Source organism: Polyodon spathula, chromosome 2, assembly GCF_017654505.1.
Source record: "Polyodon spathula isolate WHYD16114869_AA chromosome 2, ASM1765450v1, whole genome shotgun sequence".
Classification (NCBI taxonomy): domain Eukaryota; kingdom Metazoa; phylum Chordata; class Actinopteri; order Acipenseriformes; family Polyodontidae; genus Polyodon; species Polyodon spathula.
In genome coordinates, this window is record NC_054535.1 from 78,550,128 (window position 1) to 78,575,399 (window position 25,272).

The 25,272-nt window shown below is 37.0% G+C and overlaps 1 protein-coding gene across 2 annotated transcripts in view; it reads right to left on the minus strand.

Annotated features, from left to right (window-relative positions):
• The window catches only part of LOC121301384 (protein Shroom3-like), a 121,787-nt gene extending 96,847 nt beyond the window's left edge, over window positions 1-24,940 (minus strand). The window contains exon 1 of one of the 2 annotated variants that reach the window (XM_041230735.1): window positions 24,614-24,940. In XM_041230735.1, coding sequence (XP_041086669.1) covers window positions 24,614-24,757 — 144 coding nt within the window. In that variant the 5' untranslated portion in view covers window positions 24,758-24,940. The remainder of the gene's footprint in view (window positions 1-24,613) is intronic. The other variant, XM_041230744.1, reaches the window with a different exon arrangement.
• Between the last annotated feature and the right edge of the window lie 332 nt (window positions 24,941-25,272).

Consider the following 25,272-nt stretch of genomic DNA (forward strand, 5'->3'; position numbering starts at 1 on the left):
CAGTCTGTGTTGCTAAAAAGCAAAAGGGTTTAATGGGAGTGCTGTATTGTATAAAGGAACTCGGATAAGCCGCAGGGGGAGTCATCCAACATGGTTCAAATCCTGTTTGAGTTGAGTTACCTTTGAACTGTGAGAATAGGGAGAAAAATCACCAGCAGACAGTTCACACCACGCTACAGCAACCCCTACTGGTCAGGTGCATGACCAGACACAGTTCCCAGGCTGGGTATGTGCCATCAGGACTCAGTGACTTGGTAATATCCGTTACTTAAGTCTGGTCACTAAAAAGGAACAAAGCCATCCTTATGAGAAATGGGTTGAAGTGACAGATAGGCAGATGCTTCCAAATTGGGTAGGAGTGAAAAGAAAAGAAAAAAAAAAGTAATCCATTTGATTGTTTTTTTTTTACTTTATGCTCATCAAAGGTTTTATTTTCAGGCTCAATTAGATTGTCTTGACAACTCTTAATTCATACCAAAAGGCAAGGCAGGGGTCAGTAACAAACTAAAAGTATAGAAAGTGCCACAAAATGTGACCACTGCTCTAGAGTAGCATACCTGGTTTGAGCAGACTGGGGTTCTTCATTGTAACAGCATGAAACCGCAGTTAACTTTTGCAATTCTCTGATGAATCTGGCTGTTTTATCTGAATGGTACAGGTGGAACAGGTCATGTCTGCAGCCCTGTTTTTGAAATCAGTTCTGATGTAATGTTTGGCCAGTCTCTTTGGATAATCACTGTTATGTTAGAGGGCTTTGCAACCAGACCGCTTGTTTTCATTTAGTAAATGTTGCTTCGGTTTAAACTGTGAACTGGGTATTTCCAGCTTAAAGGTCCCATTTCTTGCCTCTTTTAAAAATACCGTATTTTTTATAAATTTGAAAAGCAGGAAAAGGAAAAGGAAAGGTGGTGTAATCCCCAATGAAAAACTAAAACAGCATCAAAGCACCATTAAATTCGGACAACTCAAACTGGTCAGCAGGAATAAATGGGGTTCATGTGTTACTGTAGCTGGGAAGACAGTCTACAGCTATAACATCCAACAACTTTGAATCAGTAATACATCAGAATTTATATTCACATGGGCTGATTCAAAGAACCAAGATTATCTCTGCATACAAACAGCAAGTATAAAGCCTTCATAAAACAATCATTTAAATACCACTACATCCAGTATAACAACAGATATTTTAAAAGCATGGAATTATTTTTTTATTGCTTTATCGGGTATTTGGTAGTGATGCTGGCCTGCAGTCTATTTTAAAGATCTAAAAGGGGCTGATCTTAACTGATAAAGATCAGGGGCTGATCCTGATTTTCTGTGGTTCTCATTTGACTGTGTTTGAAATGCAGATAGTAATCTCATAACAACTATGTCATTAAAACACCAGTAAGATTGAACATGTATTTAATGTGTATCACATACAGATGGTTGTTGCAATCTAGGGTGAATCCCCTGTGCTGTAAACTCCTGTATTTATCACAGCAGGGTATAGGTTGATCAAGTAGCCCCAAAGTCAAACAGACAAATAGATTTAGTTTCTTAAGATTTCCCAGAAAACTGAAAAACAACAACAAGAATAATTGCACAATTCTTCAATTTAACTTCTGTTTGATGACTGCCATGAAGCAAATCAGTAATAAATACAATGGATCTATCAGGCAGATTTAACCTTCTTTAGTTTTACTGAAATGAACAATACAACACATTATTTCCCAGGAGAAGAACCAAGCCCTTAGCTATAACATGTTGCTGCAGAACACTTCAGTTATTGATTAATATGACCACATGTGTTTTGAAAATGTCAGCAAGCAAACTTTAGCTTTTAAGACGTATCAGGATGTGAATCAGATTATCCACTCCAGGATGTTTTTATTTGTACTGCTTTTCTTTTTAACAGCCTTGCCAGGTTTACTTTTAGGATAGTTGGAATGTGACCAATGATAAACCACAAACCTTAGAAATGTAGCTTACAAAACATGGGGAGGCTAAAGGTCACCCAAAAGCCAAAAAAGATTTATAATAATGGATACAACTACCCAATAATCTTGTACGGCACACTGTAGTTTAAAAATAAATATGAGAAACTATTATTTCAAGAGACAGATAGGCAGAGATCAAATACACATTAGCCTATTTTAGATATAGAAACTTTTTTTTATATACAGTATTTTTTTCTATATAAAAAATCTAGTTTAAAAATACAACATCAGGAGTGTTCTGGTATTTGTTGAACAGGCACAATGGGCCAGATATACTAGGCCTTTAAATAACCTTTCTGGGTTATGTCTAGTTCAAAAACATTTGCAGTTTCTTATTTCATGTTAAAACAACTTCAAATCTTAGTAAATCGGTCTCAATCTGTGTGTCCAGATATATGTTCCCCAGACCACGTGTCAATAAAAACACAGCAGTTTAATTTGTATCTGTTGAGGTGAATATCACAAAGAATGAAGAATCTTTGCCACAGTTACAGCATTTGACCACTGGTGACACTGTGTGTTCATTACAAAAATACCAGTTAAATAAACCACAGTTAGATAAAGTCACTGGGTCTCACTGGGTGCCATATAAAAATCATCTGACATAAAATTATTTTACTTTGGACAATGTTAAAGAGCAACAGATTTACTATGGCACAGCCTGTGGTCAGCAACCATTCCAAAAATGATCTGAAACGGAAAAGTGAAATATCCACTTTCCTTTACTTTTGTTGTGTTTGAGGTGCAGCATGTTTTTCTTATAACAAAGTTTATAGTGTTCTTTTGTCTGTTAAATTCCAGCATTACAAATAACAAATTCCCTTAATGTTCCTCATGGCTCAAAAACTAAAAAGCCAAACCCAGATGGACTTTTGATTAAAATCAAATACTTCTAAATAAGCACCGGACTTGACCAGAGAAGTACAAAAGTACCATTACAGTATTGATCCTGCCATCAGATTTTTTTTTTAATTAGTTAAAATAACAAACTTTTATATAAGATTGTTTGTCTTTAATAGAAGTGTTTATGCAATATGAAGTGTCCTGTAAGCTATATAGAAAAGGGCGTGGAAGCTTGCTGTAATCCCGATTTCTTTGCTGCTTGATGAATGGGGTAACAACAGCGTGCCATGCCTATCCCAGTATGATATCCTTCATAGACAATGCTGACACTGGAATCTCAACAGTCACATGCCACTTCCCAACACCATGCTCTCGACCCTATGACCCCACAGCTCATTGGCTGCTCACTCTCTCTGTGGAGGACCAATTATGCTCTAACTGGTGCGACTGGTGGAAAGAGCGGGGTGGGGGACTAAACTTGCTGAAACAAACACATACCAGCCCCACACCAAAAAAGAGCTGACACTTTGAATTAAAGACACTTGCACAAACATTCAAACTTCTGGCCCCGTTCCCTGGCATTTTTGTGGGCAGTCTAGGAAGAAAAAGTAAGCACTGTGCAGAAATGAATGAAAAAAGGCTTTATGTAGTTCATAGAACTGATACAATGTTCTGACCTTCTGGCATCTGCACCCTTCCTTTGTGATGTTTGACCTTATAATTCAGCTGTTCTGTGCTGTACAGAGTAAGAGAGGGTTTTTCAATCTTAAGGTGGTTTGCTACTGTAGTTACTGAGCATCTTTATTACGTACTGTACATACAAAAAAAATAAAAATCTCAAAATTTAGCATGGATAACATTTTATTGTGTTTAATGTTTTAAGTATTGCCAGGCTAATATAATAACCTAAAACATCTATGAGAAATATTGTATTCAGCAATTATAACCAACAGTGCCAATCTTAATCCCACTATCAATGTGTGAGGCCATTGTGTGAAGGAAGTCATACAGAATGACAGACACTTATTGATGCAAGTTCACTCTTTCTTGGGGTCTGAATGAATAAAATAACAACTGGTTGTGTTTTCTGAGACCATGAGTCCAGCAACCAGAAAAACCAAAGACAAAACAAAGCATGGAGCGCAAAAGCTGCATTCAATTTATTATTTAATTATTTTCTTAGAATTTAGTTTATAAGCAGATGGTCTAATTACAAAAAATTCTGAAATGCCAAACTAATTCATTCTCTTTCATCTGCACTGAATGATATATATATATATATATATATATATATATATATATATATATATACACCATTATTTGTATTTGACAGTTGTATCAGATGTTACTGAATATGTTCCATCTGTGTGGTGTATTTTGATGAATCTGTTATCAAAATTACTACAGTGTACTGAAAGTAATCCTATCAAAAGATTATTTCCTGTAATTAATGAAATGAGAATGAGCTACTGTATTGTAACTGGTCTAGGCAGGCAGTGCCGAAGGCAAGTCGTCTACCTTTTATTTTTGTAAGCTATCTATGGTTGTGGAAGTCAATTTGAGAGATAACACTGGCTAAGAGGCGCCTTCCTGTTTACAGATCCGGTGAGACCATCAGCTAATCACATCCTGGGCATTCTGAGAGGACGAAGAAGGATGAAGAACACGGTGCCAGCCAACTGCGTGCCCAGCATAAAAAGGCAAATAACACATGACATCATGCATTATAAATAACATTAATAGACTTTCATTTTCTGGTGCTTATTTTTAGCTATTTTTTCAGGGGTTTTCATTTTTTATATACTGTATGAAATTATTATTTTCTGTTACTTTCCAAAATGCTTTTTTTTTACTGTCACAATATGCACACTAACTGGACAGTACTTGCACACTTAAGTTGTACCTTCTTTCCTTTGCTGTCTTCCTCATCAAAATCCTGATGGTCACGGGCACGTTGCTCCAGGGTTTTTGTGTGTCTAGACATTTTTTCACATTTTGCCACAATGTGTTTTAATTTTATTTTAAATCCACACTATATAACTGTAATATAGCTTTAAATCCCACAAATAAATTTCTGTTCCTAATTTTAATCTCGTTTTAAATCTTGCAAGCGGAGTCTCCAATAGAAATGAATTTGCTGCCACTCAGTAGTTGGGGAGGGTTTAAAGAATTCAGATCGAATCAATGATAGATTCAAGCCAGGAAGGAGGGCCATTGCCCAGCTGCACTGGGAAAGTTAGTTTGCTTTTGTTTTTTTTTGTAGTATTTTTATTTCTTGTATGTGCGAACAGGCTGGCTGGTGGTGACGTTGGGCCAGGAAGTAGACAGACAGGACTGGTGAGTGAGTGCGCTGTTGCACCGGTTTATTAAAAATAAAAGGTTTAAACAAACAAAACACTTTACAAAAAAAAAGGCAAAAGAAACAAACAAACAAACAAACACTGACCTATAACAAGTAGTGGGCCGGTGTAGAGCCAGCATGTGTAGAAACTGTTCATTTGTTTTTAATTTTCCTCCTCTCTCCCATTCTCCACTCTGAACACCCAACCCAGAGTGATTCATGCATCTATATATACAGCTGTACTGGGATTCAATTACTAATTAATCATTTACTTGAATCCCAGCACATGAACTAATTTGTGCAATCCCTGTGCCCTCATACTAATACACATTTTATCTGCACATGATGTGATTGCACAATCCCTGTGCCTAAATACAACTATACATTTTAAATCATTCGTGCTACATAGCCCACATTATACCCGTGCACCAATACATACACATCAATAATAACACACCAGGGGCCACGAACCCTGCCACAGTGTGGTAAAGGGGTGAAGTCACTGTGAATTGAGTAACCATTTCCAGTGTTACTTCACTGTTTATTGGCTATACACGTTTATTTTGTTTCGATGGTGTTTTATCGTTTTTTTATCAGTTAAAACTGAAAATCAGAAGCCCTAATTATGATGTTTAGCATCATTCTGAGTGATTATTAGACATTTTACTCCAATGTTGAGATTCATTTTATTCTGCTACTACTTTTTGGTTCACTTTACTGTTGACTTCAGTGTGCATAGTTTTTGTTGTTGTTTTTCAAGACGGAAATGGAAAACTGTGCAGTAAAGTTAGCTGAAAGGTTGTTCGGGAAATGTAGGATTCTGCAGTCACTACAGAAGTCCACAGCCAGAAGATTTAGCTTAAAAGCTGGTTAGAGTTTGTGGGAAATTATTCCTGACTGCAACATGTTATAGAATGGAACTGGGGAACTAGGCTTTACATGGTCTGAAGCATTTGACTTCTAAAATAAATGTACTGTGTTTGTACCTGCAACCAGTGTCTGGACTCTCCACACTGCCTTCAGACCTGGATTTACATCAAACCAGCCCACCCCTCGTTACAACATCCTATAATGAAATGCACATGGATACAATCAGTGCCTTTTCACTGGATATTACATTTGTGGTCTCTCCTTCTCTTAGAAGTTGGCGTGTGATGAAGATTCACATTGGACTTCCTTGTAACATCATTTGGCCACCCAGTGCGACTATGTGCTCTGCAAATATCCCATTTTAACCAAAAAAACAACAATGATAATTTGACGTTGGCATTTCTAATGGGTTATAAGATATTAGCCATCTTTTCATATGTCCCTATTTAGAAATACCTGAAAATATCAACCTACTTCATATTTTCATGAAGTGTGAACTGCCAGTACTGTGGGTTGAATTTTCCACAAGGTTTGCTCAATTATTACATCAACATAGCAGCATTGGGATGAAGAGCTAAAGGACATGACATGACTAGACATGAAAGTGACCTGGACAGCCTGAAGCTGTACAGTACTGTACATCTACATCATCATTATTCAAAATACAAAATATATTGTTTTCTATATAATATATATATATATAAATATATATATATATATATATATATATATATATATATATATATATATAGAGATAGAGAGAGAGAGAGAGAGAGAGAGAGAGAGAGAGAGAGAGAGAGAGAGAGAGAGAGAGAGAGAGAGAGAGAGAGAAATTCTATTTTTAATTTTTTTTAAATATGCTCCTTTTGTCTGCAGCTGGCAGATTGTTTTTTTATATGTGTAATTCCAAACTGGGCGGCAGTTCTTATAGTGATACTGTGTGGGAAAAAGTCTCAGAAGTTGGCTGTACTGTATACTTAATACCTTATCCATTAAAAAAAATGGAATGTGCCAATCTGATAACAGGTCTCAAACAATGACAACACACCCATTTGCAGTGCAGCAATCAAGCATGGCAACACTCAGACCACCAGAAAACTGCTGAGGTAATCCTGACTGGCAGAGCCTAGCTTTAGAATACATTTGTTACTTGGATTGTTAATATCATATTAGGAGGTAAAACCATGTTAGTTTTCTTTAGTTTCTAATATATTTACCATCATTTAGGATTTAATGTCGGAAGCATTAATTTTTTGTTAGAAATAATGCTCTTTTGTTCAACAAAAGTGACTAATAGTCTCTTTGGTTTACTGGAACATTTTTGGTGGATGAGCAAATCTTGACCCCTTAGATGGTAAATTTCAGTAGAGTAGTTGACATTATCAACAATACTGAACTGACAGAACTTCAAAAGATATTTTCATTTTGATAGGCAACACTTTTGACGATGATGATGGGTCAGTCATGAATGGTAAGTATTTCTTCATCATACAGCTTTCATTAAAATGATAAAACTTACTATATATATATAAGTTTTATCATATATATAATATATATATTATACTGAACAAAAATATAAACGCAACATGTAAAGTGTTGGTCCCATGTTTCATGAGCTGAAATAAAAGATCCCAGAAATTTTCCATACGCACAAAAAGCTTATTTCTCTCAAATTTTGTGCACAAATTTGTTTACATCCCTGTTAATGAGCATTTCTCCTTTGCTAAGTAAATACAGTATAATTGTAAATCTCGAAAAACTACTCACTTCTAAATCTTTTGCAGTCATATTTGTATTACTTTAGTATAAATACATGTTAATTTGGGTTCATATGTTGTTTTTTTCTGACTTTATGTGAACGAAAAGACACATATTTGCCCATTTTCCCATTGGAAATAGTGATATTTTGAAATATCACTGTCCTGGTCACAAAAGCAAAGTTTGTGGGGAATAATAGCCATTTTCTATACTTTTGAGGCATAAGCAATTAGGAAATAACACTTACTACCCAGGAACAAAAATTGTGTTACATAGTGTAATCCATCCACCTGACAGGTGTGGCATATCAAGAAGCTGATTAAACAGCATAATCATTACACAGGTGTACCTTTTGCTGGGGACAATAAAAGGCCCTCTAAAATGTGCAGTTTTGTCACACAACACAATGCCACAGATGTCTCAAGTTTTAAGGGAGCATGGCAATTGGCATGCTGACTGCAGGAATGTCCACCAGAGCTGTTGCCAGGGAATTGAATGTTCATTTCTCTACCATAAGCCGCCTCCAACGTTGTTTTAGAGAATTTGGCAGTACGTCCAACTGGCCTCACAACCACAGACCGCATGTAACCACGGCAGCCCAGGACCTCTACATCCGGCTTCTTCACCTGCGGGATCGTCTGAAACCAGCCACTCGGACAGCTGATGAAACTGTGGGTTTGCACATTCATAATCAAACTTGACTGTAAGAATCATAGAACAGAGCTGAGCACTAAAATGTGAAGCCAAAACCTCATAGCTTTTGATCTCATGACTGCAGACAGCCATAATGTCACATGACCGTAAAGGCAGCCATATTACGTTTTTGTCACCAATATCACCAGCTAATTTTACCAGAGCTATTCGTACTGTATAACTATGCAAATATAAACTCCAATGACTTCTAAGAAAGGTGCAGCTATCCGTATAAAGCACTGTTCTGCACTGTTTCACTGTTTCTCCATCATTTCTGCCTCACAATGCTTTTTAGGCTTTTTTTTTCTAACAGCTCAGTCCCAGCAGGACTATAGTATATCATTATGTCTTGGAGTAGGTTTCATTTCTTCTTATCAAGACATACCATCTCTGAATCTCCATGAAAACGGATACACCAACCTAAATCCCTACCCCTGCTTCCAACCACATCACAGAATTCGTAAGCCGGGGAGCATTGGTGGTTAGAGCCGGTCCAGACATCAGTACCTCCTCTTGATAGTTAACAGGATTACCTCACTTGGATCAGATAAAAACCAACTTGTAAAGAACTCAGCCCACTGAGACTTTGTGCTGTCGGTTTCGAGTCGTCAGTCTGTAGCAGAAAACTCAGACTGACATTCACAGCAAACATTAAAAATCTCAAACTGGCACATAAACTTCCAAATATACTCTAAACATAGTAAAAATGTTCCTTTATAGCCTGTATAGCCTGTAGTACTTTTTTTTTTTTTTTTATTGTAAGACAATGACCTTCTCTCACGTTTATCATTTATGCTGAGAAGTGTTGCTAAAATGATCAGGTGCCAGCAATCTGAACAATAGAGCTCTTACTAAGTGTGCTCTGAACTGACTAGACTGAGTCTCATCTGATTCCCAATTCACACCAATAATGCACAAGCATCACATTTTCAAAACTTAACTCTTAAACAAGTGAACATTTAATGAGTTGGTTTCAATGCTTGCTGATCGTCTGTAGGTCTTCAATTGATAACTTCATTGATTTCCTTATGGCTGGCACAGTTCTAATCATTTTAACAACACATTTCAACAAGACAGTTGCTAAAACCAGGACCAAGTGCATGATATAGAATCCTTTCCCCCTGCTTTGACTGTGTTACTCAGAACAGTTCACATATGACTTGTACCCATTCACACACAACACTGATGTTCCAGGCATCTCTGTAATGCCACCTCACCCCTTCAGTTTGGTGTATTGATCAGAGCTATCATAACGATGCTCGCCTGAAGCTCTCAGGTTTTAAACTTTCACTCCAACACATTATCTGTACATTCAAGAGCACACATTGCAAGCAATCCAAAACTCTCAGTATTAAACATAGGCCCCTTTGGTATTAAAGTTGAGCGGTAAAGAGAAATAGAATGGCAAATAAATAGAGGTCTTGGATGTCAAACTGTTCATAACAAACAATAAGTTAAACTACCATATTAGTGTCATCAAATCTTACTTTATTCTCTTGTTATATGCCCTCTCACTGCCCTTACAAATCCAACATCTAGAAGAGATATTTTTCAGTGAGCAGTTTTAAAGAGTCTGATTCTATTTCCACATATTCAACAAGTAGAGCAGCAATTGTATTAGTTTCTGAATCCTTACATTCTATATGTGCTTCAGTGTTTAGGAAACATACGTTCCCCACTACAAAATTAGAGCTTTCATTAACATGAAAAGGTAGATCACTATGATCCACTGTACATCTATTATTATTATTACTACATGTAATAATGGAAGTGTGACATGCTTACGCACATAACATGCTAAAAACACAACTGAATTTATATTTTAGAAAGACACACTAGGCACAACTCTTCAGACACAGTAATCTGATCATGATGGGGTTGTGTCTCAAACCATACATTTAAAAATGCACTTAATGAAGCATTACATTACACCTGGGCTCTTATCAACAGAAACAAATGAACAGAAAAAACCCACCACTGCATGGACTAATTCCAACTGAAAAAAGCTTTGAAAACGGCCCCCCACTGTTAATATCTCAGGCTTCTATACAAAAGGCTAAATCAATCAGATCTCACTTGAAAGGCATGACAAACTAAATGTTTAAGATTTTAATAATAGGACACAACATCTTTTTGGAATGCGGGCTATTCCTGCTCAGCACTGTTTCCCAGGACTAATCGAATGGTAATCTTGAGGCCTGTGGTATGTTCTGGTTCATGGATTCTAATTTAATAATGTGCCATTAAATCTGCAAGAATCATTGACTTAAAGTAAAAGCATTTCATTTTCCATAAGCATCACTAAATGCAATAAATCTGAGGGAAGCTCTGACAATATACTACTGTCTGGACACTCCACACCCCAGACAACATTGATCTTTACCTGCTGCGGGGACACCTTCACAACTCACAAGATAAGATAAGATGGATGTATCTTCCAGGATCACTGCAAATACCGTGCTAAAGACTGATGTACCCATGTACTGTGTTAGATGTATTTTTTACAGGTAACAAAAAAAACAACGGTACATGAGTAAATTCCTCAGATGGATGTACAGATAGACAAAATGAATTAGAAATGCATGCCGTATGTTAATGGTACATGTATGAAACTCTGGCTAATGTATTAGGGAAATAGCATTTCTATTCTGTGACATACTGTATTAGGAGCTGCATCTCCCTGTTTCAAGCACCTTCACAATGATCAAGACAGCAGATGTGACTGCACTGGTTCTGATATATTTTGTTAGTTGCGCCACAGGATATAAGGTTGACTTGTTATGTATTCTGACTTTATGTGCAGTCTGGTTGTCTAAAAAGCACTGAATTCCTTTCTATTCCAAAAACATTTATCTTGTTGACTTCATATTGTTTTATCTTTAAATAACAGAATAGTAATAGTTTAGTTTAGTCAGTCACAAACTAATAAATAAATAAAAAGTATTTGCTCAGTTTTTTTGTGTTGTATACAGTGGTGAACACAAAATAATTTAGCCTGAGCAATACAGAAAAGCAACAATTTATTTTTCTCAAATTATGTTTCCTTCTCGGATAGCTTTACCTTAAATACTGAAAACTGCACAACAGTCCTTACATGCATTTAGAAATGTTTTATATAATATAAAACAGTTTCCAATATGGTCTACCCCAAATGTAGCCTCTGCCTCAACCACACACACACACAATATAACATTTCCTTAAGAGAATGCTGACTATGTAACTATATAAGGAGATATGCTTTGAGTGTCTGTTGACCTGTTGCCAACTAACAGCGAACTAAAGACCTCAACAGAGCAATAACTGCCACAAACATTTCAAATGAGCAGCTGGAGCAAGAGATTGGCCCAGTCTGAAGTAGAAATCTACAGCAGAATGTGTTAAACAACATTCGGGCATGATTTTCAAAGCGAAAAACTTATTTTGAGTACGTCTCCATTAATAAGGCTCTGAAAACAAACAAAAAAACAATCTATAGAATATTTACTTCAACAATATAAATTCACTGCACAAAAAGTCAGTGTGAGTTATGAAAATGGATGCAATTGATAGAAAGTGAATAAATTAAAAGGTGCCAGAAAATGAAGGTCTTATACATCTACCCAAAGACCACCAGCATATTAACATATCCTTAACAGGCAGCAAAATGGAAACGTGTCTCAGCTGGGGGGGCCTCTTACTCCACAGTAGTTTGTCTTTTAAGAAAACTAATCCAAAACTAAGAAACGACAAGAAAAGAACAGTGAGTGTTAGGAGCTTAAACATGAGAGCAATTGAAGCACTTCAACTTACAGGGCGGTAAATTCTTCAGGAAATGAATACTGCAGGCCTGTCGCTCTCCCTGTAGAGTACCCTTCTATGGAAAACTAATATGGATCCGGCAGACTTTACAAACTATCTTGGATATTCTCTCCAGTCCCCCATTTACAGATTGCAGGTATTCATACACAAATTTGCATAAATGTATTAAAAGCCTAATTATATTGTCCCCTTAATAAGCATACAGCATGTATTCACATTCCCCTATTGTCTGGTCTTGCGAGGATGACATAATGTTATACCCCCCTCTGAGAAAGGCACAAAAATGAACCAGTTAAAATGCTTACTTACATAACCACATGTCATCGTGCTACATTGCACAATCATTCAGAGTGGCAGCAGAAATGTTTTCAGACAATGGCGCTGACTGCGCATCAAGGAATCTGAATTGCTTACTAAAGCAGTTTGCTTATAAGTTAGCATTATCATTCTCACAGACCCTTTTGTCTTTCAAATGGATGACATACAGTGGGCTACAGAAATATAAGGAAAACATGTAAATAAAGAATTATACAATACCATCCAAAAACACTCTAGGTTCCTACTGTATACAGTAGATCAGTAAATATATATTATTGTGTAATAATATACTCTGACCAATACAGTACTCTCTTAATACTGCATATCTGATGATGTGACACTTCACGTGTATCAGCTTCTTTGAATATATTGCCATAAAGTGGAAGCATAGTTTCAGACCACCAATGCATCGTAGGATGCTGGTCTTCAGATGCAGTCACAGGGCACACAGCTGTATTTCTTTGTCAATCGAAGTAAAGGTGGTTCTACCTGTATGCCTTGACCCTGAAACAAAGCAGCAGAGTTAAGTGTGGAATGGTCAGTCCTTCTCTTTTTTTCTGCGTGTACAAGAGCAATGCACTAACAAGGTGTTGGAGAGTGCATAAACTGGGAGTAAATTTTCGTGGCCCCACAAACAACCCTCACAGTATCAATGCCACTGTATTCCCTTTAGTCCACAGGACACTTTTGAGTGATTTGTACATTGAATTACAACACATAAACCTGCAAAGGCTGAAAAAAAGCTGCTCTCTCTAAACTACAATGCCTTGCTTTTTTGTTCAGGCACAGCCTACCCCCAACCCCCTTCCCTTATGCCTGTGTAAACAGGGGACCCCAGTTATAAATCATATCAGGAGAAGGTTTGGAGAGGCAGGGTTACTCTTCCATATCGTGGGCTGCATCTCACAGCACAAGCAGGGCATTCCTTTCCACCGGGAATCCTGCAGATGTAATGGCAGTCACATGACATTTCGACTACCAGACCAAAAATTCTTGTCATGCTTCTGCAAATGCAAGCTAATGACTGAGCAAAAACAAGATTTTTTGTCACTAAACAGATTATCCGTTAAGCTGGTCAAACCAAAAGGCCCAATCTCATTACTCATGACAGCAATGCAAAGTGTTCTCTTAACACTTTGCTGCACCAAATCCAGAAACATGGATGTTTTGTAGAATGTCATATTGCTTTCCATGCATACAAAGATTCTGCCCTAATCAAATTATCTTCAAAGTCAATGCAGTGTCATTACATTGGCAACGGTAGCACAAGGGTGGCTACACTGACAAGAAATTGATTAAGCGACGAGTGGTAACAATTTCATACTGGTATACTAACTTACCAGATAAGTTACGTACTGGGTGTTTTAGGCATTGAAAAAAAGTGCGGTTAAAACTCACTTGCAATACGGTTGTGACTGGTGAATAAGCGACTTGATTCTTCAGTGCCATCCTAGTCCCTCTCAACCTAACCTACCTACTGTCAACTGAATTTTTGGAAGGTAAATCTATATAATAAATATAATATTCTGTGTTTGGAGAGAGTCAGATGTTTTATATTGCTATAGCAAGGTGACCAATAAGGAATACACTATTAATATTTCTTTACTTGCATTAGTGTAATGTTGGTACAGTTTAAAAAATTAGAAATATATAGTATGTGCTGCATGCAGGCCTGTTGTTAAGTATATTCCATCAGCAGTATTGAAAAACAAGTTCTGTTTCTGTGTTTTTTTGCTTCACAGACATTGTTTGTATTCAATAAAGAAAATAAGAATAACTGTTGTTTTTGCTTTTGTTGTAAATACCAATTTTTTACACAGTAGTTCAAATTAACATTACAGTTAACATGTAAGGCTGTAGTTAACGCATACCCCATAAGTTAGCATTAAAGTATTTACAGTATTTATTGAAAGTACCCATAACTTTAAGGTAATGTTACATTATACTCACCTAAAGTACAATTTACTCGCACAGTGTCTAAATTTCAGACCACATTAATCAGTGAGCCAAACCCTTACCTGATGTGCTGGGTATACCAATGTAATGAGCTGTGTGCTCCCTAATCTGAAGCAATATATTAGTTTTGCCATTGCTGGATCAGCCATGGTCTGCTAAATGGTTTCGATGGGACTTTCTTAGGGTTATACACCGGTATCATTGTGGTACCTAAATGGTATTTTCTAAACATTGTTATTTAAAACTGAACCTGACTGCAGTGAAAATGAATAGTGGAAAAGATGGCATTTTTTCTTAACAAGCAAGAACACAAACAATGTAATTATTGTTATAAAGGCAAGTAAATCTTTTTTGGCACAGTGAAACTGCTGTGTTGCTATGTGGTGATTCACCCAGTCCTCGGGATGGAAGACATTAGCATATTTCAGCTTATTAATTTAAATGATACACAGCTTATTAATTTAAATACTACACATTTCCCACATCTTGATAATGCTTTCCTGTGTTTCTCTGTTCTCTATACACACTTTATAATTCTTTTGTTATTCCTTTATCACACTTGCATCAAGCTTTCACAGTGCATTACCACTTAGAAATTTACTTGTACCTTGCTTGCCTTTTTAATTCTTTATCGATCTACCAGTTCGACTGTTTTCAAATACTGCATGGTTGCGATAATAGTACATCTTTTATGCACACATTTTGTTTGGTTTATCTCATTTATCTCAGCTTGATACACTACCTTCCAACTGTTGGGTCAGATGAAGAAATGCAAAACAGGGACATCTGTTTCTCATTTTACCCAGCGAAACATTCATCTTGGTACTCTGCTTTGTGGAACACACCATTTGGTGTACCAGGGTGCTTGTGGGACTGACTGCCCTTTCAAATCTTTTGTATATAGTTGAATAGGAGATGGTTTTTTGAATAGGAGACGATTATCTTTTCAGAGATGACAAGATATTTGGTGAGGAAGAGGTTTCAGTGGGATAAAATGACCCTTTTAATGAACTGCTTTTAATTAACCGGACCCACTACTAGAGCAAAGTACTCACACCCCTTGTTTACTAAATATCATCCCTGAATAGATAACCATCCCCTCTTCAAAAAGATGAACAGGATTTCAATATGCAAGACGCCCGACAAGTGCAGTGTCTCCCCAAATGCTGTCCATATGCTACCAATGCACAATGACTGCATGGGATATCTGTTCATCGTTTTTCTACAACTATGGCAAAACTTTTGAACCACCTAGTATTTTGGGATTGAAAAAAAAACTATATAAACATAACTTTGATCTTAGATTTCAAGATGTCACATTTTTCAATTTTTGTCAGTACATGGAAAACTACAAAGTGGTATGTAATTAAATATGTTAACGTAACATTATTCAGCAGGTTTCATTCGACTTTATGAAGCAAAATTGCTTAATTCTATAGGCTTATGCATAACTTTTGGCCATAGCTGTATATACTATAAGAAAAGCACAGCAAGGTGTAGTAGATCATAGTAAGAGAATGAAAAGCATAGAAAAACACAGAGCATAGACACAAGTGGGTGGTTCTGTTTTAATGCCCTTACAGTACTGTATAATGTTTACACACAGTTAGGACAGGCAAATCATAATTGCAGTATTCATTTCTGTATAAAAATATATACTTTACAGCTTTTTTAACTTCATCTTTGTAGCAGATTTTTTCCTGAAAACCGCTTGACACCAGCACAGTGGTTTATTTAACTAAGTGCCCAAAGAAAGCCAACAGCGTATTTAATTGTAGACACGGTGCCAGGACATTGACAATGCAGCTACTAATGCAGAACAGAACTACAAGACTAATTCTCTTAACCTTCGCTGCTGCTGTTGCATGGCTCAGGTCAGCGGCCACATCCGTTCAAACATCTAAAACTCTATCAACAAATTAACTACATTTGAAAAAAAAAAAAAAAAATAAAAAAAAAAACTGAAAGAACCTCCAGAAAACAGCTTACAAATACTGTATGCGGTCAGCGCATCTAGGGTTTCTCTTTTTTCTTTTATTTTCTTTTTCATACTACAGGCTGACCAGGCTTTGTAAATGCTGTTTCTGGCATTCCTCGTCCCTTGGACTGCTGCCAAGCCTGTGGGCTGCATTCCGGGGTTTCACTTCCCAGCTTCTATGGGACTGGGCCCAAAAAAAAATAAACGTGGGCCTCGCAGCCGGCTTGGAAATCTGCCTGTTGCTGTATCTTGTGAGGATCTTTAGCGGTGACGACATGAAAAATGTGCCCTTTCGGCATCCGCACACAACTGAGGCTGCACCCAGATCCAAAGTTCCCTCACCGATGCTGTCTCACCACACAAGCAACCCCTGACAAGTATCTGTCCCACAGGGGAATGCTGCAGTGCTCACTCAGTACTAGTGCCTTCTGATAAGAATGTGTTACATGTCAATATCCACTTGAGTGTCTCACACCACCCCACCCCCCCTTCCCTATCGCAAAATCAAGGACAGAGTTTAAACACAATGTATCCCTTATCACAAATTTCCAAGTGCCACAGTTACAGAATGAAACCAATTCCTGGTATTGTTACCACAAACTGGAACTTTATATAGAACAAGTGATCTTATGGGGAAAATGCTAGAGCACCTTCTAACACTAGGCTGTGCAATATAAAGAGGCAGCACTGTAAACAATTCAAAACGTTTTTCAACTTTGAAATATGACCAGGACATGTACACTTGCACACAGTTTTTGAAGGAACTCGGCAGGTAGGTTGGCCCAAACGTTTCGGAGAACTAACCACAGTTCTTGTGTGGATTTAGGCAGCCTCAGTTGCTTCTCTCTCTTCATGTAATCCCAGACAGACTCGATGATGTTGAGATCAGGGCTCTGTGGGGGCCATACCATCATTTCCAGGACTCCTTGTTCTTCTTTACGCTGAAGATAGTTCTTAATGACTTTCGCTGTATGTTTGGGGTTGTTGTCATGCTGCAGAATAAATTTAGGTCCAATCAGATGCCTCCCTGATGGTACTGCATGATGGATAAGTATCTGCCTGTACTTCTCAGCAATGAGGAGACCATTAATTCTGACCAGATCCCCAACTCCATTTGCAGAAATGCAGCCCCAAACTTGCAAGGAATCTCCACCATGCTTCACTGTTGCCTGCAGACACTCATTCGTGTACCGCTCTCCAGCCCTTCGGCGAAAAAACTGCCTTATGCTGCAGCCAAATATTTCAACTTTTGACTCATCAGTCCAGAGCACCTGCTGCCATTTTTCTGCACCCCAGTTCCTGTGTTTCCGTGCATAGTTGAGTTGCTTGGCCTTGTTTCCATGTCAGAGGTATGGCTTTTTGGCCGCAAGTCTTCCATGGAGGCCACTTCTGACCAGACTTCTCCGGACAGTAGATGGGTGTATCAGGGTCCCACTGTTTTCTGCCAATTCTGAGCTGACAGCACTGCTGGACATCTTCCGATTGCAAAGGGAAGTAAGCATGTGTGTCTTTCATCCGCTGCAGTAAGTTTCCTTGGCCAACCACTGCGTCTACGGTCCTCAACGTTGCCCGTTTCTTTGTGCTTCTTCAAAAGAGCTTGGACAGCACATCTGGAAACCCCTGTCTGCCTTGAAATTTCTGCCTGGGAGAGACCTTGCTGATGCAGTATAACTACCTTGTGTCTTGTTGCTGTGCTCAGTCTTGCCATGGTGTATGACTTTTGACAGTAAACTGTCTTCAGCAACCTCACCTTGTTAGCTGAGTTTGGCTGTTCCTCACCCAGTTTTATTCCTCCTACACAGCTGTTTCTGTTTCAGTTAATGATTGTGTTTCAACCTACATATTGAATTGATGATCATTAGCACCTGTTTGGTATAACTGTTTAATCATACACCTGACTATATGCCTACAAAATCCCTGACTTTGTGCAAGTGTACCTAGAAGAATTGATGCTGTTTTGAAGGCAAAGGGTGGTCACACCAAATATGGATTTGATTTAGATTTTTCTTCTGTTCACTCACTTTGCATTTAGTTAATTGATAAATATAATCTATTAACATGTCTATTTTTGAAAGCATTCTTACTTTACAGCATTTTTTCACACCTGCCTAAAACTTTTGCACAGTACTGTATGTATATATATATATATATATATATATATATATATATATATATATATATATATATATATATATATATATATATATATGACTTAATGCTATGGTGTCTAACGGGGTGACGGTCTGAACTTACCCCCACCCATAATCACATTATTCTCTCAAGAACACAGAAGTATTTAGAACGCAGGAAACAGCAACTTGCTAGTGTTCACAGGTAAAAATATTTATTTTCATAATGGATACTTCACTCAGGTTGCAAATGACCAACAGGTTGTACATGCAAGGACTAACATTCACAAGAATGTTGTTTTTAAAGTCTGTCACGATCATCAAATTTTTTTATGCAACGTTTCCCCTACTTGTTTAACCCACTGTTATCCATACCTGCTAAACACTCAAAGGTGCTGAATTAAGAAGTATATTAAGAAATACCAAAAGAAACTAAAATGAAATGTCAATGTCTGAAAAAGACTTATTCAAATATTAATCACTGCATTTTAGTTTCTCTTAGCACATGTATTTGTTAACCCTAATGCAATGCAACACATTATTGTATAAAAAAACAGTTGTGTGCTATACAATTCAATAAATACTGTGAACTTGAAATAAAATGTATAACAAATGCTGAATCTTGTTTCCTTTAAACTCTATCTGGCAAGAGAGTGGCCAGCTGCAGCCAGTGGTGTTACTCAACCAGCTTTTATGAGCATGAAATTCACACCATAATTGACCAAGGATGAGCTAATGATCTCTTTGTATTGTTACCGTCAAACAGATTTCAGAGAGGGAGGCATGAAGAACGAAGAATTCCTACATTCTCTCTACGAAGTGTGCTTTGGTGTGGTTGGTTTTGTGGTACATACCCAACCTAACTGTCTGAGGACCAGTGTACTGATCTCAATGACCAATGTGTGATCTCTGGACATGAGCACAGTGTTCAGTCCAGCAGTTTGAATGAGTTGATTCAAGGCATTTGTCTGGACCCCATAAACCAAATGAAAACATTTTGTTCATTGACTGATTCATTCTGTGCAGCACCCAGTCTGGTTTATGGATGTTTGTTTTATGAAAACTTGTTATAACTTCCGAACGTTTTGTTGGGTGATCAAAAAGTTTGTATACTGCTTCATAATGAAACAGGCAAAGTTACAGATTTTTATAACAAACTATTTCTCCAAAACCCACCTTCTATGCCATTAATAGATCTATGAGTGTAATGATCTGCGCACATTGGTGTGATGTGCCAACAGCCTTCTAGTTTATAAAATGACTAAAATGAGTCTGTTTTCACTGTTTCATCAATGCTTTCACATTTAAGGGCTTAAAATGGATCTATGTCGCTTGTTACTAGTTTTGTACTATCAGTTTTATTTTATTTTAACAAAAAAAATAATAATAATTTATTTCTTTTTATTAAAACATTTACAGTAACAGCAGTCCCAAACATCATTTTAGCCAGCCATGACAGCAAACCATTACAGTACAGCAGTCTCATCACTGGTTCCCTGCCAGTATACTGTGTCGGAAAATAGGCCTTTACTAATGATAACACAAAGCGTTTTATTAAGTTATTAAACTGTAAGTTGCTAAAAGGGCAAATAAAACTTTGCAAATAAGCAATCACGTCAATGTTACTTAGTTAATAATATTTGTGATATCCGCAAGAGCGTCTGCCAATGAATTTTTATAAACAACTAGCTTATTAAACTGTAATTGTATTTGTATTGTAATTGGTTCAAAGGATTCAGGGACTGCACTTTCCATCAGTTTGTAAAACAAAACAAGTACATACAAAAGCACTGGATGAGGGGGATTCATTTCCCTTTTTACCCCACTTCTAACTATATTATACCTTGCATACTATCTTGTTATCCCTGCATAGATTACCTCTTTGGAAATTATCAAAAGCTTTTAATGAACAGGCCATCAAACGCAGTGCTGGTGGTGCTCAAATATTATCCATTTACTATCACCTATTTCCACTACAGTATATACTTATGTGTTTTATCTTTCAAGTGGTTTTAATAAGATGGTTCAATAAATTACCCTGGGGAAATGTTGAAAATATAACATAATTAAATATTAGCAAACGTTAATATTTTTTCTGCAGTATTTCTAAAATATTCTACTAAAACTTCCTACTAACTACAGTATACATTGTCTGCTTTTCAAGTGTGACGTTTCTTTAGTGTGGAAAACAGTCCTAAAACTGTGGCATCACACAGTCACAGCAGGGCTGTCATTAAGGGGACCTGTTGCCATAGTAACCAAATCCTATGGACTCATTAATTCAGCCTAGCTCTTTTGTTTTCACCATTTTACAGTTTACATGGAGAAAGTTGCGACTGAGAAACTAACACTTGTGTTTTACCATGATTAGCTCTAATTAAAGCACTGAAGTGAACACCCTGTGACTTTTATATCTGTTGTTGTTTTTTGTGTACTATGTACTGTGTATATACGATTCTTTATTTTTTATATCGGCAACTCATTGGATATTTCTGTCAAGTTATCTATTGACTGGGAGATTGCCCCTGGTGTAATTTAATTCCACTCTAGCTGTCTTGGGAAAAAGCTCCAGTTTCACATTTATCTTGGTTTTAAAAAGTGGAACTTGCACTGATGGATTCAGTTCTAATGTCCAATCTCCAGTATTTCAGATATGATACAGGAATGTATCAAACTGTACATAATACGGCTGTAATTCAAACAAGTTATTTTGATGACATATATTTAATAAAGCGAGATTAATTAGATGCAAATGACTTGACAAAGTTGACAAACTTGACAATGTTAATTAGATGCAAATGACTTGACAAAGTTCTGTAGTTCCTCTTCTAAGTTAATCATTGTTGCAAATATTTTCTTGACTTCGAATATATTTTTTCTTCCTCTTCATATACAAAAAAAATGAAAAAAAGGACATTGATCTGTTGATTCTGCCAGTTGATTTGCACAGCTGGTGGTTAAGCCATCTGTTTATTACCTACAGGTGCCTTGCACAGTGTTATTTACCTTACCGGGGTTGTACCACAGTGGTAAATGAAAACTTCCGTAGCTTATACAGACGTAAACATTTTCTAAAATTAAGCATAAAATGCACACCCTGTTGAAAATGCAGCTGCCAACATCACTAACAACACTGGACGCCTACAACCTAAACAAATCCATAGTACAGCCAAGCAGACAACAACCTTCAAAATTACACTGTGTTTTACACATAGAACACAGGTAAGGGTGGTGTAAAATACATGCTGACGTGGCACCACCAGAGTGCAGAGTGGCTGCCCATGAGTGGGCTTTCTTCTGGTTGTTCTCTTCTCAAGTGGTGTATGCCTGCCAGAATGTATTCAGCAAAAACGCATTGCAGATATGGTAAAAACTACTCTGAATTAATATTGTGATGTCAACTCCATTTGATACATGCAATGTGATAAAAGCCATGCAATATACTGATACTATAAGCTAATAAGTCATGTGTAGGGTGTCTCTTATTGTATAAGAGATGACATCTCATGCAGATGCACGAGATTCATGAAAATGACATCTGTATGCAGGATAAAAGGTAATGGAATTTTGGCCAATACTTCACTGTGATTGGTTAATTTCTGATAAGAGATTTACAATATGAATTTTCAGATGGTTGTATCAACTGATATCAGTGTATCTGGAAATCCACTTTTCCTACACCCAGTTCTGCTTTTTATAACTAAATGATCAGGAGCCAACATTCTAACAATGAGGTTCAGGCTGAATCTTCATTGCACTAAACAGATATACCACTGGGAGCTAATCAGTCACAAACAGCACTTAACTGAGTCTGTTGGTTTGTAATTGATTACCAGTGCCTGCTATACAAGCATCTGTGTAGTGAGAAAGGTTCACTGTAACCAGTTGTGAAGCTATTAAGCACTGGCTTGTTTCAGTAGTGCAGTTATATATAAAAACAGTGCTAAAAGCAGATAGTTATAAAACCAGGACTAGGTGCCAGGCTAGCAAATTTCATCACCCCTGATTAAACTGTTTTATTTAACCGTTTCATTCCCAGTTGATGATAACGCTGCAATGACAGTGATCTGAAAGTGCTTGTTATGTTTCGCCAAAAGAACAGAAAAGCATTGATTTGTTTGCTTGCTTAATTGAACCCCATAAAATGTGATTTTCTGATGGTATTTTGAAGGTAGTTTTGCTATGTGTTTAATTGTTTATTTTAGTATATATATATATATATATAGATATATATTATATATATATATATAGATATATATATTATCAGAAAAATCTTAGAAAGATGAGACCTCTTAGGACTAATGATTATCGGGTATTTTTAGCCAATTTCCCACCAAAGGCTTGTGCAGGTCAAATATATTGTTGGCATAGGCAAGCTCGGCAAATTCCAGGTCTTTATTCCACCATGTCCGTAATTATTGAATTGAACCAATGAAACCATGACCATGACTTAAAACATTTAATAGTTTAATTTTACCTATTAAGCCTGCAGTGGAACGGCATTCCAAGACAAGAGTCACAGACTTCCTCACACTCCTTTATGATAGCACTAACAACTTTCTTTTAATACTTGTGCTAAAGCAACTGTGAGGACAAGTCTTTTATTTTGACATGACATTGTTGCCTAGGGTTTATTTTAAATGGGACTGGACAAACTTACCGTGGAAATGTACAATATTATTTTAGTTTCCTGCTGGAAATATTACACAGATATTTTACATGTTATTGTAAGTATATGACAGTAAATCCTGTTTGCATGTAAACATTACAAATATATTATAATATCTGGACATACAAATTTAGAATGTAGAAATGTATTACTGTTTATTTAAGAAATAATGTTTTTTTTTAAAGAACCATATTTACTTTGTCTTGGTGGCGTTTGTGCAGCAGACAATCCACATACTGATGACCAGACAAACGACTCACGTGGCTGTTAACGCTCAGATGAAGAAGGTTACCAGTGACGTATTAATCAGCTCCCCATATTGTAGCTCTAAGTACAGTGCAGGGTGATCTTAGTTTGTAATACACTGTCATGTCATACTGAAAATCTGTCAAAGCTGTTACGGTATCTTAAGTTGCCAAAAGTATTTATGGAATTTCCAACAAAGAAGAGAAGAACAGTGGCCACTGGACTCTTACATTTATGTTAATTGAAAGTGGGTAGTTCTTCTCACCCACGTATTGTTTAAACAGAATACAGTTGCCAAGTAGTGAGCGAAACTGCACCAACCGAAACCTCAATGTTCCCAAAGGAGGCACTCCATTGAAAACGGCGCTTTGAAGACAAAACACCTGTTGCATGAGCGCGCTCTGTTCGCTCCCGTTTACTTTGTATCAATTTCTTTAATTAAAGGCCGAACAATAAACAAGTATTATATATAAATATTCTAGTCCTTCCAGTTACTTGGTAAACCGCCCTTCAATGCACCGTGTGGGGTACCAGTCTTAAAACAAAGGTCATCATGCACCCGACTTTCATGACCGAAGAAACAGAACACATTACGAGCAGGCAAACGTCCAAAAAAAAAAAAAAAAAAAAAAAATACAGTAATACAGTTTTACGTCACAAAAATACAGCAATACAGTTTAATAAATAAGAGTGAAATACTGTAGAACGAGCTTCAAAATCAACCGTGTGAGCAAATTGAATAAATACAAACGTTTATTTGTATATTTTATCGTAACTTAACTCTGTTTCAAAGTTGTGCTGTTGATTTTAGCACACACACTCGAGCGCTTATCCCATATTATCTGTAGTAGTGGAGATTACTGAAGTGTCATTCCCAAAACTTAAAGGCTGAGATGAAACCCTGATAATAAGCTACTCCCATCCTTGAATGATGAAGCAGTGCACACTCAAACGGCAGCGTGTGCCTGCACTTCAGTGAAATGTAGAGAATGCACATGCTTATCCAATGTGACACTTTACAAACACACTTACCTTGGAGATGATTAATGGTTCGCCCTGTTCAACGCCACCTTTCAAGGTGAATCCCCAAGGCGCTCCCCCTTGTAGAAATGCCTCCACAAAGATGAATGCCCCTTTCTGTGCCCGGGAGCTTGAGCTGCACAAACTGTTTTCCATTATTTTTACTGGTCGTATTTGTATTCTGGCAAAACGATGCAAAGTTAAAGGAAAACTATACTGTCAAAAGGTATAACTTTTCCAACGAAAACTTCATGACGGATTTTACAAATGTGTGTCAAATCCATTATTATCAAGCGTAGCTAAGACAGTCCGTGATTTTGTTATAAAACACTTGCATGTTTTCTTCGTTGTAAAAAAAAAAAAAAAAAAAGAAAATCACCATCTCCAAGATCTATGTCAAACTAACATATGAGCTTACATTAACATTTTTCCACATGATTTTTTAAAATTATTTTCTAAAGTAGGAGCAAAAATAGCCGCAGTCCACAAACGAGTGATGCTACAAACAAACCGGGAAAAAAATAAATATTTTCAAGCAGATTTGCAAACCAATGACTATGATCCGGTGGAGGCTTAATTTTTGATTGATTATCAGTCTTTTCTCCTCTTCCGAGTGCAATTTAACATTACAATAGCCCCTTTTCTTCAGTCCGTTGTATTGAAAGGGCAGC